The following is a 12,357-nucleotide window of genomic DNA, read 5'->3' on the forward strand; positions in this document are numbered from 1 at the left end:
AGCCTCTGCCTTCGGCTCAGGTCATGATCCCAGGGTCCTGGGATCGAGCCCCATATCAGGCTCTCTGCTCAGTAGGGAGCATGCTTCCCTCTCTCTCTCTCTGTCTGCCTCTCTGCCTCTCTGCCTACTTGTGATCTCTGTCTGTCAAATAAATAAATAAAATCTTTAAAAAAAAAATAGACACATAGAAAAAAATTCAAAGGCTACAGGAAAGGGTTTATAACAGTGTTTGGCAAATATATCTGTAGTATGAGTTCAACCATATAAATGTATGCACTTATATTCACAGAACAAAACAGAAGAAAATGTGCCCAAACATTTGTGGTTGTATAAAAGTAGGGAGATCTGAAGTGATTTTTTTTTCTTTTTTCCTTTTCTCTGTAATGAAAATAATTTAAGAAAATGAGTTATGTGCCAAAAGGACCCCTAACTGAAAAACTATGGGAACCAGTCCTACAGTAATAGGTTTCATCATTAAAATTGCCTTTGAAAGTTTTCTAGGATTTGTTAAGTCCCTTTTGAGCCTCAGTCTCTTTTTGCCATTAAGGAATATCTCCCAACACCAGAGAAATTAATTCTACTAGACCTGTGGTAATTCCCAGATTGATAAGATAAATTTCCAGCATGTCCTGCTTCACATCTTCTTCAGTCGTGCACTATAAGAATGACGTTAAGGGTCAACTTCTGCAGGGAGTGTAGAAGAGTAGATTTGGGAAATTTACTCGACCACTCGAACGACTTGCTGCCCACTTTTTGTTTTAAATTATCATATATCTGGGGATTATTAAAGAGGCCTAACATGAAGAGGATGAAAACTGGCAGAAAGACCGTATTTCCTCTGTACAAACCCTGGTTTGGGGGAAACCAAAGCAATTACGTTGGCATCCTTGCCATCGTGTGCTGCTTCGTAGAGTCTGTCATCAGGTGTTGTAGGAATTTGGCCTGCCTTGTGGAGCTTCCTCAAATCTTGACATTTATGACTTAGCAGGGATCTCAAGGCCCAGGCCCAGTCCCCTGAGTTGGACTCAGATTAGACTTTGACCTTGAAAATGGAACAGAATGAAGGGCAAGTCTGTGTGAAAAACAAGTTGGAACAACTTGCATCATTTATGAAAATTTAGTTTGAGGGAACTTTGGTGAAAAGTGATGGGAAGACATTGATTAAAATTCACCTTGAGAAGAGTTAAGAGGCCAAGAAAGTAAAGAGCATTGAGAAACAGAAATTAAGAACAGGAAATAGGAAGAATTCGGACTCCTCTCCCCTATTTCTTTGAGCCTAAGATGCCCTCTGTGGTACCCTAGGCTTCGAAGTACAAGTCTTCCCTGAACCTGCCTCCGGTGGGAGCCCGCCTCCAGCGGCAGGACGGAGGGATCATAACCTCTCTAGAGCAGCTTCATGAAAAAATCAACGAGATGAGGAACGTGTTCAACTCGCTGGAGAACAAGGTAGACACCCATTTCTAATCCTTGGGGTGGGCTGTGGGCTGTCAAATGAGAGAGCTGAAGAGAGAGAGCAGAGAAAAGATGTTAAGTCCATGTCCTCAGAGTGTTTTTTATTCACAAGGAATGGCCAGTTGGTACTGGAAAACTAGTCTGTAGCAGCTCAAGAGGCTGAGCCCCGTGCCGTCTTCAAGGCGACACGTTGACAGTGTGCTTATGCTCACATGTGGCATCCTTTCCTTGGCTGATCCGTGGATGGAAAGCTGTTTATCAGTCAATAGTGTTATTTTGGTGGTAGGTACCCAAGGGGCTCAAAGTAATAAATGGGAAAGAAATGGGTTCCTAACCTAAAATGGTTTCAAAATCCCCCAAGTCCCTATATAACCTGGCTCTTAGGGAAACTCTTTTTTTTTTTTGAGAGCTGGGGTTCTACAGGTGAGGAAAAGTCCTTTCCCCTAGGATCCTCCTGCTGTCTTTTGGTTCCTGGGGAAAACTCCGTACATCCACCTAAGGGAGCAGTGATAATGAAACCTATTTCTGTCGGATAGTGGTTCCCTTTTTTTTTTTTCCAAACAGAAAACCAGAGCACCTGAATGAATGGCAGGTTTCCTTCCTTCAATTTTAATACTTGCACAGATTTTGCTTTGATATTATATTGCCGTCGATTTTATTTTGTTCACTGAAGATGAATTTACATAATGAGAACTATCAGATCAAAGGTAGTGGACTTGGTGATTTAATCCATTATGATGACTAGATTAGGACATGTACAAAGATCCATCGCAAAGATTAATTAAAATTAAAAATGATTGTGGCGAAATATAGATGGCTCGTGTTGTTTCTCAGGCTTCCAGCCCTGAATGCTTGGCAGGTCCTGCTTTTGTCCTCAGAATGATCTCTTTGGCTCCTCTTATTTCTCACTATTCCCGCCCCTTGAAAGAAAGCTTTGTGAGGCACAGTGAACCACAAAACCCTATATTTTAAAAATATGGTGTAGGAGACCAAGTCATTTCATAGTGGGAGGTGTCGTTGTGAGCTGGAATCATTTTGGATGACCAGATTCTGAAAATGTTTAGAACTACACATTGGAAGGAATTTTGTTAATGTTGTCAAAAGTTTTGTTTCAAAGAGAGAACTGAAGCTACGAGTTCCTCTCCTTAGCAGAGTGTAAGATCATGAATTTCAAGAAAGTAATGTTATTATCTTATTGTTATTATTATCTTAACTTTCTGTGTGTTGAAAATGTTTCTTTACATTTGTTCAATAAAAAAAACCAACAACCCGAACTTTAGAAGCGTTCCATTTTCTCCACGTTTCTGTTTGTGCTTAACTTTTTGATGTGTCACTGAAAGGGGGAGAAGAATTAAATTTCTTGAACACTTTCTTTGTACCAAGCATGCACTGTGGCAGGAAGCTTACCTACATGTATTCATTGAATCTTCAGACAGCCCTGTGAAATAGGTGTCACAGTAGGAGACTGCTACAAAGAGGTTAACCAACTTGCCTGAGGTCTTACTTCTCATAGGAGAGCTAGAATTTGTACCCTATCTGACTCCAGAATTGATACATTTTTCATGGTATGGAAGTTGACAACAGAAGTCCGATGTGTGCACTCCTACAGGACCAGGCTTGACTCCTGAAGATAATTCAACATCACTATCAACAACAGTGTGCTGAGCTCCTAACACTGTAGTTATTTCCTGCTACTCAAATGCAAATGCCATTTACACCTTTTCCATGACATCATCATATATATATAATGTATATATATATATATATGGCCTCTTCCCTTTCAACTAAATTCTCAGATATGCCTAGCTATTACTCTTTCTATCATTTAATTTTTTAAGGGAAATATAACTGAATTTCTTCATCTTCTACAACACCAGGGATAATATGACCCCTCCCTTCTTTCATGGGATTAAAAGAGTTATTGGATCAGATTGTATTTCACATGCATATGTTGCTTTTCAAGTAATCTCGTTTTAATCAAAGGTGTTAGAATAAACAGTAGCTCACAGGAGCACTTGTAAACTTAATGGTTTGCTTGCTTGTCACTGTTAAGCTTTGGCATGTGCTATATAAAAAATTCCCTCTTTCCCTAAAAGAATGGGACCAAGTTTGCCATATGTTGTCTAAACTTTAGTCTACCAGGAAATGAGGTCTGTAGATTTTCAGGGGCCTGGTGACTCAAACAAAATGAAAACTCAAAGGGCCAGTGCTAGTATTTATAACAGTTTACGGAAAACTGAATTCACTCTTGGTGCTTGTCTTTAGTTGCAGGCCTTGGCCTCTGAACTCAAAACTGGATTCACGGAAGCAATGCAAGAACTGTCAAGAATTCAACATGGAGAATATGCTTTGGAAGAGAAGGTTAAGAGCTGCCGATGTTCCATGGAAGAAAAAGTTACTGAGATGAAGAATTCGTTGAACTATTTCAAGGTAGGTTCCTCTTCTATTCCCTAGCTAAACAAAGGGTTCTTGGTCTTAGTCACAGACGTAGAAAAACACCTTTCATGTAGCAGCCAAATTCACTAATTGTCACGGAAAAAAAAAAAATCTGTTTCATGTTTTTCTTTCTTGAATCTCTGTGTTAAAATTATAGACTACAGGGGCACCTGGGTGGCTCAGTGGGTTGAGCCTCTGCCTTCAGCTCAGGTCATGATCTCAAAAGTCCTGGGATTGAGCCCCACATCCGGCTCTCTGCCCAGTGGGGAGCCTGCTTCTCCCCCTCTCTCTGCCTGCCTCTCTGCCTACTTGTGATCTCTCTCTCTGTTAAATAAATAAATAAAATCTTTAGAAAAAAAATTATAGACCACAATAGAAGTAAGATGTTCATCTCTCATTCATTGAACAAATATGTATTAAAAGCTTATTGTATACTAGATATCATGGTGTATCCTTTCACCTCTTTTACCAAATTTAATATGTATCAATTTCTATTTTTCAGGAAGAGCTGAGCAATGCCATGTCAATGATTCAAGCCATCACTTCCAAGCAAGAAGAAATGCAACAGAAAATTGAACAACTTCAGCAGGAAAAGAGAAGGGAATCTCGAAAAGTTAAAGCCAAGTGAGTGTCTTACACAAAACCACCCAATGGCAAACCCATAAGCAGAGTCTTGCGCAGTGACACTGAGAATTCCAACCCCTCTCTCAGCAGATAGCTAAGTGGTTATATACTGCTGGGGTCTGCAGGTCAGCTTGTGATGGAGGTTATAGAATCATAAAAATCAGTTATGTTTAAAAATGGTTGGTAACTGTTGCATGGAAAATGCACTCAATACAATAGGAAGTGAAATGAAAAGGATATAGAATGACATGTAGACTTTTATTTCAACTGTAAAAAACATGTAAACTAACAACTAGAAAGATATATTTAAGGATGGTAATTGTGTGTTAAGATAGTGGGGTCACTCGTGATTTTCTTTTTTAATTAGTTTTCTAAAATTTCTCTAACGCTACTACTAGTTTACGTCTACCATCCAAAATACATTTATGTTAATATTTCAACCTGCTTGAATCAATTAAGGTTTACCATTAAACATATATAATCATTATTGTTATATCAAGTTGGAACTTTTAAATTATAAATTTGAAATAGAAATATGGTAATAATATTTGTGTGACCCCAAATATTTGCTTGTGGTTGAAGACCTGTTACTTCCTGGTACCTCTGTGTTGCTTTGTTGAGTGAATCTAAATCATCCCAAGCAAATTGTCACCATTGATAACTCTGTACAGATCCTGATGACAAGGAAGCCAGGAACAGAAAAACAAACGTTTAGATATTACAATTAGGATGTGATTTGTATATATTTGAAATTTTTTCTCCAGCTTTGGCGATGAATTAAGTTGAACCCTAAGAACGGCTAGTATCTAACTTTTTAATTTACAAAAACAGCACTTTTATATGGTTCAACCTAATAATTCAGAATTTTTCTTGAATTATTCTGAACTGATTCTCTTCTTAACCCATCAGGCATTAAGACCCTTTGTTTTCCTTCCCCAGGAAAACTCAGAAAGAAGAACATGGCTCGCAGGCTGGGCCTGCTCAGGCACAAGGAAGTCCTTTCCGTTCGATCAATATCCCTGAGCCTGTTCTTCCAAGTGAAGACTTTACAAATCTTTTGCCTTCTCAGGCCTATGAAAAAGGTACAGTTTGCAAATCATACTGAATTAGCCCAGCCTTTCCCCTTGATTCCTAGCGCTTGAGTAATAGTGAGAATGGGTTTATGTCTTGTATCCTTATAGGAAAATGATGTATAGCTCAGAATTTTTCCTCCTATAACTGGAATTTATAGGAATCCACAGGATCCTGGGATGCCTGGGCAGCTCAGTGTGTTAAGCCTCTGCCTTCAGCTCAGATCATGATCTCAGGGTCCTGGGATGGAACCCCAAATCCGGCTTCCTGCTCAGCAGAAGCCTTCTCCTTCTCCCTCTGCCTGCAGCTCCCCCTGCTGTACTCTTTCTCTCTCTGTGTGTGTCAAATAAATAAATAAAACCTTAAAAAAAAAAAAGAATCCAGAGGCGTCTAAGAGACCAGAGAAATCTGCCCAATTTTAAAAGATTTTTTTTTGGAGGCGGGGGGAATACTTATCTGGGTTCTAAATTTCAAACACTAACCCTAGGAGGAAAACGTTGGAAAAATTATTCACTCTAATAACTTGTTTTATTTTCCACATTACTTTCCACCCTTGTCTCTCTGCATAGATAATTTAAAGAGAGGCATATTCTTAGCATAAAACTGTGTGTTCAGCTCTTTCTTCAGCAAGGTTTCACTGATAGAGGAGAAAATCATATCTGCCTTAAGTGGCAGGGAGTGACACAAGTGATAGTGTAATTCTGTACGCCTCTTTCTCTGGACACCCAGGGCTGGTGCTGTCTGTGGACTGACAGTCATTAGCAACACCCCTGATCTGAGGGATGTGAGAACAGATGCCAGAAAACTGCTCCTGGGCAGAGCTAAAGAAACTGGCTTTCCATCCAGCCACCTCCGTCTATGACCATGTCTGGTTACACATTTGCCTTGTCTTTGTATGCTCAGCAATGTCTAATAAAGCACCTTATATGTGCTGCAGGGTGATATAGACATTAATGTTTAGAGGAACTGTCTTTTTTTTTTTTTTTGGCTAACATATAGAAGGTCTCCAAACGAGGCTCAAGGCCTTCTCAACTGATTGTAAGCTCCTCTGGAGTAGGGCTGGTGGCTTTCTACCCTTATGCCTTAAGGCACAATGTATTCCTAGACGATGAATGTGTTTTAAATCACTAAATTAAAAAATCTAAATCAGATGGCTTTTAATCTGTATAACTTCAAAGTATGAATCTGCTTTTTTCTTTGTAGTTTTTTTTATCCCTTTGAGTTGGTACTTTAGAGACTGATAGGTGCAGCCTGGGAAAACTCACTGATCCATCTGGGGACCGAGCAGGTTCATCACAGGTGGTTCTATTTTCTCTGCTCCATGTCACGAGGAGCAGGACGTAAAAAGATGGTCTTATTAGGAAAGAATATAGGATTGCCTCGGAAAGGAGAGGTCAGATCAATGCCAGGTCTGCTGGGGAAGTTGAACGTGTTCATAAGATAAAAGATTAAAAATTATATTTGCGAAGTGCTTAGATGGAGTTCAATGAGCTGTGTGGTAGCAACTCTTCCTTACTCCCCTGTTATAATAGAAGTGGCTTATATAACGTAGTTTAGTCAACTGAGTTACTGCAGAATTTTTCCCAAATAATGTGCCATAAGAAGACATTCTGGATAGGATAGGTTATGCTAAAACTCAGGATCCAAGGGCCAAACTTTAGAAAGGGTTGGCTTACCCACTTACCCACTGTTATAAAATGGTGCAATTGTTGCTTATTGCTCCAAAATTCAGTAGCTTAAAATAGCAAAATTTTCATCATGTTCTAGTTTCTCCGAGTCAGGAATCTGTGGGTGCCTCTGGCTCAAGGTCTTTCATGAGGTTGCAGTCAAGGTGCTGACTGTCCCACTACCTGTCTGTCTTTCCTTCTATCCATCCATCACCCCAGACGCTGACGTAGATGGTGAGAGATAGTAGTGAACGAAACGATAAACATCCCTGCCCTCGTGGAAGCCGACAACAAACAAGCTAGATAAAATGTGTCATTTGTTAGTGATAGGGAGAAAAATAGGGAAACACCGCTGTAATTTTAGAGAACAGGGCCAGGTAAAGACCGGAAGGAAGTGAGGGTGTGAGCTGATGCATACAGAGGGGGAAGAAAGGGAACAGCCCATGCCAAGGTCCTGGCGGGAACATCGTTGAGATGTTCAAGTTGGAGCAGGAACAGTGGCGCTAAGGCAGAGTGAACAAGAGAGACGACAGAAGATGAAGTTTTTAAGAAAAGCAGGAAACAGCAGGCATGGGAGAGGGCAGATATTTTAGGGCTTTATGGTCATTATAAAACCTTGGGCTTCTATGTTGACCGGGGAAGCCATGAGAGGGCTAAGCAGAGGAGTGGCAGGGTCTGACTTACGTCTGGACAGCATCGCTCTGACTCTCTTCATCCTCACCATCATAGTTAGACAAGAATTTAGCTCTTACTTTGTGCAGTTTACACAAATTAACTCATTTAATTCTGTGGTAGTTTAGGAGGTAAGTGCCACTTATTATATATTCTTACAAATGTGAAAATAGTGAGCGCTTGAAATTTTATTTTATTTTTGGCTCTTCTGTCTCCCTCAGTAAGCTGTCAACTCTGAGTCTGTCCCAAGTGTCTGGCTCATAGAAGGTGCCAGCCCCTGTTAGAGGATACTGATGGAAATTTTCCTTTCTCTGCAGCCCAAGAGTCCAGATCCATGCATGTCGCAGACAGTAATGTGAAGGGGATGATGGGTCCTGGTAAGTAGCTCTGTGTTTAGTTCTTTTCTGGAAACTCTACCCTTTCCCAGCTTCCAACTTAACTTCCTCGCTTCTAGTCCCTCGGTCCCAAACCAGGCTTGAAAATAGTCAGGCAAGATAAAGCACTGTGGTTACTAAGGCTCCAAGATGTCTAGTGGAGTAAGTCAGTGATTCAGTTAAACCAAGGAGAGAGAGGGGGTGGAGAAGTTCAAGACAAAACCAGTATTCTTGCTTCTTCCCGGCTCATGTCAATTACCACTGAGATAATATTTGCTAAGAAACTCATAGGTATATGTAGCATAAAATAAATTTTATATGGACACATTTAATAGTTTACTTAATTTAAAAGTTATCCACCAGTATTTTATAAATTATTTCATCTTCCCTCCCTCCATTCCTCCTTCCTTTTTGCAACTTACCATTATCAGGGCCAAGGATGACATATTCCAAAAGAAAACATTGTCTTTGGCATCTTTCTTCCTCTGCATTTTTCCCCCTGATGTGCTTGCCTAAAAGGAAGGAGATACAGGGAGTCAATGGACACTTACTACAAATTAATTATACTATTTTATAAATTTATCGTTTAAAAAATGCCTTATTTAGTAGAGACTACATACAAAGAGTAGAGGATGCATAGGCTGGAGACAGATCCTTTGCCACTGTGGACACTTTTAAACCTTAGTTGATGTATTTAATCCTTGAGGGACAGTTTGTACCCATACAGGGGCATAATATTTCAGAGTTAATAAAAAATACAGTTTTGTTTTGTTTTTTTTAAAGTCAGATCTGGACAGCAGGTGTTATTTTTCAGGGATGAACCCAACAACTCCAGAAGCAGAAGAAAACCTGAAGTCTTGCCTCTCGGCTGATATCCAGCCCAAGAGCCATCTCTCATCTGGTGTGTGGAGGCAGCCAAAGGATGGCAAAGAATGGGGCGAGGAATATGTCACGAAAGACCACCCAGATAAACTCAAGGATGCTGGCCAGGGCAGACACAGCTCCTTGGAAAATGTTTTATGTGAAACCTCTTTAGCTGGTAAGTCCCGAGAGGAAATAACAGGCTGAAATTGTGCAGAACAGGAAACCTATAGGCTAGAATCCTTGCAGTATAGGTTCAGGGATATATGAGACCACTTAGTCTCCAGTTGCCTTTTCAGATGAACGCTAAAGACTATGGAGGTGGAGGGACCCACCTGAGGTCACATGGCCAGCTTGGGACCAGCACCTCTAATCTGGGTATCTATGACTTGGGGGGGACAAAGGCATAAAGTTGGTGATGAGGAGGGCAGCATTGTGTGAACTATGTAGTCAGTAATGCGAAATCTTCAATATGTGCATTTTGGATCAGTATTCTGCCACCGAAATACCAAACACAGCAACAGGGAATGTCCTCCTCTCTCCTTCTTCCTTCCTTCCTCTCCTTTGTATCACAGATTGTTACTCAACACTTATTAGAGGTCACATAATGGCACTTCCCCCCAAATATTTTGTGGAAGGCAATTTTTTTTTTTTAAGATTTTACTTATTCATTTGACAGAGAGAGAGATCACAAGTAGGCAAGGAGGCAGGCAGAGAGAGAGGAGGAAGCAGGCCCTCCGCGGAGCAGAGAGCCTGATGCGGGGCTCGATCCCAGGACCCTGGGATCATGACCTGAACCGAAGGCAGAGGCTTTAACCCGCTGAGCCACCCAGGTGCCTCAGTGGAAGGCAATTTTAAAAAATTAATTTTTACTATCGAACATGTGCAAGATTAAATAGTACTAAAACATTTACTAGGAAGAAAACAGCAAGCACTTTAAATTGTTTTCACAGTTTCTTCTGGTACTTGCTTCCATGTTTTAAAGCAGGTTTATGTTGCCTTTTTTAAATCAGTATTTTACTGGGGGATAATTTATATACAGCAAAGTTCATAAAGGTTAAGTTTAAGCTCATTGACTTTTTCTATATGTATGTGTAGCCTCTTGTGATCACTGCTTGGATCAGATTACAACAGTTCTGTTACCCCAGAGAGTTCTCTCATGCATCTTACCACCTGAAGAACCACTATGGTAACTTCTGTCACTGTAGATTAGTTTCATCTGTTCTTGGACCTCATACAGAGGGAACAATACAATGTGTACTCTTTTGAGTCAGGCTTCTTTCTCTCAGTATAATGTGTAGTTCATTTCTTTTTTCTTTCTTTTTTTTTTTTTTTTATAAAGATTCTATTTATTTATCAGAGAGAGAGAGGGGGAGAGAGCGAGCACAGGCAGACAGAATGGCAAGCAGAGGCAGAGGGAGAAGCAGGCTCCCTGCTGAGCAAGGAGCCTGATGTGGGACTCTTATCCCAGGGCGCTGGGATCATGACCTGAGCTGAAGGCAGCTGCTTAACCAACTGAGCCACCCAGGCGTCCCTCATTTCTTTTTTCAATCATTAAATAAATTTACCACAATTTGCTTACCTGTTCTCCTGTTGATGGATGTTTGGATTGTTACCAGTCCAGGGCTATTATGAGCAAAATGGATATGAATATTCTTATACAAGTTTTTTTTTGGATGTCAGCCCTCATTTCTCTTGGATTCATATGTAGGAGTGGAATCTCTGGATTAGGAGACAGGATTATACTAAACTTTGAAAGAAAACATCAAACAGTTTTCCAAAGTGGTTGGGGCATTTTATACTCCATCCAGTAATGTCCACGAGTTCTGGTTGCTTCACACGCTTCCCAATATTTTAAGTTTTAGCCATTCTCAGGGAGGTATACTGGTATTGTAGTTTAAATTTGCCCTTCCCTGATGACTAATGATGTTGAGCATCTGTTCATGTGGGTTTAGTTATTTGTACATCTTCTTTTATGAAGTGCCTGTGTAAGTCCTTTGTCCAACATTTAAAGTGCATTATCTTCTTATTATCAATTAGTAGAATTTCTTAATCTATTTTGGATATGATTTCTTTATTAGATGTATGTGTGGAGAATATTTTATTCTACTATATGGCTTGCCTTGTCATATTCTTTTTTTTTTTTAAGATTTTATTTATTTATTTGACAGAGAGAGATCACAAGTAGGCAGAGAGGCAGGCAGAGAGAGAGAGAGGAGGAAGCAGACTCCCTGCTAAGCAGAGAGCCCGATGCGGGACTCGATCCCAGGACCCTGAGATCATGACCCGAGCTGAAGGCAGCGGCTCAACCCACTGAGCCACCCAAGCACCCGCCTTGTCATATTCTTAATAGTCTTTTGATGAATAGATGTTCTTAATTTTGGGGAAGTTAGTCAATTTTAACTTTTTTATATAGATTGTGACTTATGTGTCCTTCCAAGAGATTTTTTGCCTATCCCAAAGTTGTAGAGATATTCTAGTATGTTTTCTTCTAAAATCTTTATAGTTTGAATTTTCACATATAGATCTATTACTTATCTTTTTTTTAGATTTTTTTAGGTAAACTCTATGCCCAATGTGGGGCTCAGACTCATGACCCCAAGATCTAGAGTTGCATGCTCTACAGATTGAGTCTGCCAGGAGCTCCAATCTATTATTTATTTTGAATAGATTTTGATGTATGGTGTGAGGAAGGAATCCAGGTTCATTTTTTTCTCATATGGCTGTCCAACTGCTTCAGCACCTTTTATTAAAAATATCTTTGTTTCTTTCCATATTGAATTGTGTAAAGAACATCAAGTGATTCACATATAGGTGGGTCTAATTCTAGACTCTATATTCTTTTTATTCCAATGAGTAGAGAATTTACAACTTGACAGTATTGAGTGTTCCAATCAAAGAACATGGTATATATCTCCCTTTATATAGGTCTTCTTTAATTTTTCTTAGCAGTGTAATGGAAAATCTATCATTTACATTCTTCTTCTTTCCTTCCCCACCAAAGTCTTTGCCCTAGAGTCCTCTGTCATCCTACCCCATTCAGGCCTGTTGTTACTGTTGCCATCCTGGGACTTTCCACTCTTCCGAGGAATTCCTTTCATAGTTCTCTTATGTTAGATTCCCTTTTGTTTGTTTTTGTCTTGTGTGTCCTTGTTGGTTTCTTGGTTTACTTCTTGTTTCATAGAACCCATCGTCCAATA

At 39.9% G+C, this 12,357-nt stretch overlaps 1 protein-coding gene across 15 annotated transcripts in view; it reads left to right on the plus strand.

Annotated features, from left to right (window-relative positions):
• Positions 1-12,357, plus strand: part of ARHGEF33 (Rho guanine nucleotide exchange factor 33) — a 121,670-nt gene that overhangs the window by 31,717 nt on the left and 77,596 nt on the right. For 13 of the 15 annotated variants that reach the window (XR_009405289.1, XM_059405497.1, XM_059405494.1 and 10 more), the window contains exons 5-10: positions 1,303-1,446; positions 3,718-3,882; positions 4,391-4,512; positions 5,452-5,594; positions 8,240-8,299; positions 9,111-9,335. Coding sequence is in view for 14 of the 15 variants with exons in the window: in XM_059405497.1 (XP_059261480.1) it covers positions 1,303-1,446; positions 3,718-3,882; positions 4,391-4,512; positions 5,452-5,594; positions 8,240-8,299; positions 9,111-9,335 (859 nt within the window). In the remaining variant the exon portion in view is untranslated. The remainder of the gene's footprint in view (positions 1-1,302; positions 1,447-3,717; positions 3,883-4,390; positions 4,513-5,451; positions 5,595-8,239; positions 8,300-9,110; positions 9,336-12,357) is intronic. The other 2 variants (XM_059405507.1, XM_059405508.1) reach the window with 1 other exon arrangement.

The sequence above is a fragment of the Mustela nigripes genome, chromosome 7, assembly GCF_022355385.1.
Source record: "Mustela nigripes isolate SB6536 chromosome 7, MUSNIG.SB6536, whole genome shotgun sequence".
NCBI classification, from domain to species: domain Eukaryota; kingdom Metazoa; phylum Chordata; class Mammalia; order Carnivora; family Mustelidae; genus Mustela; species Mustela nigripes.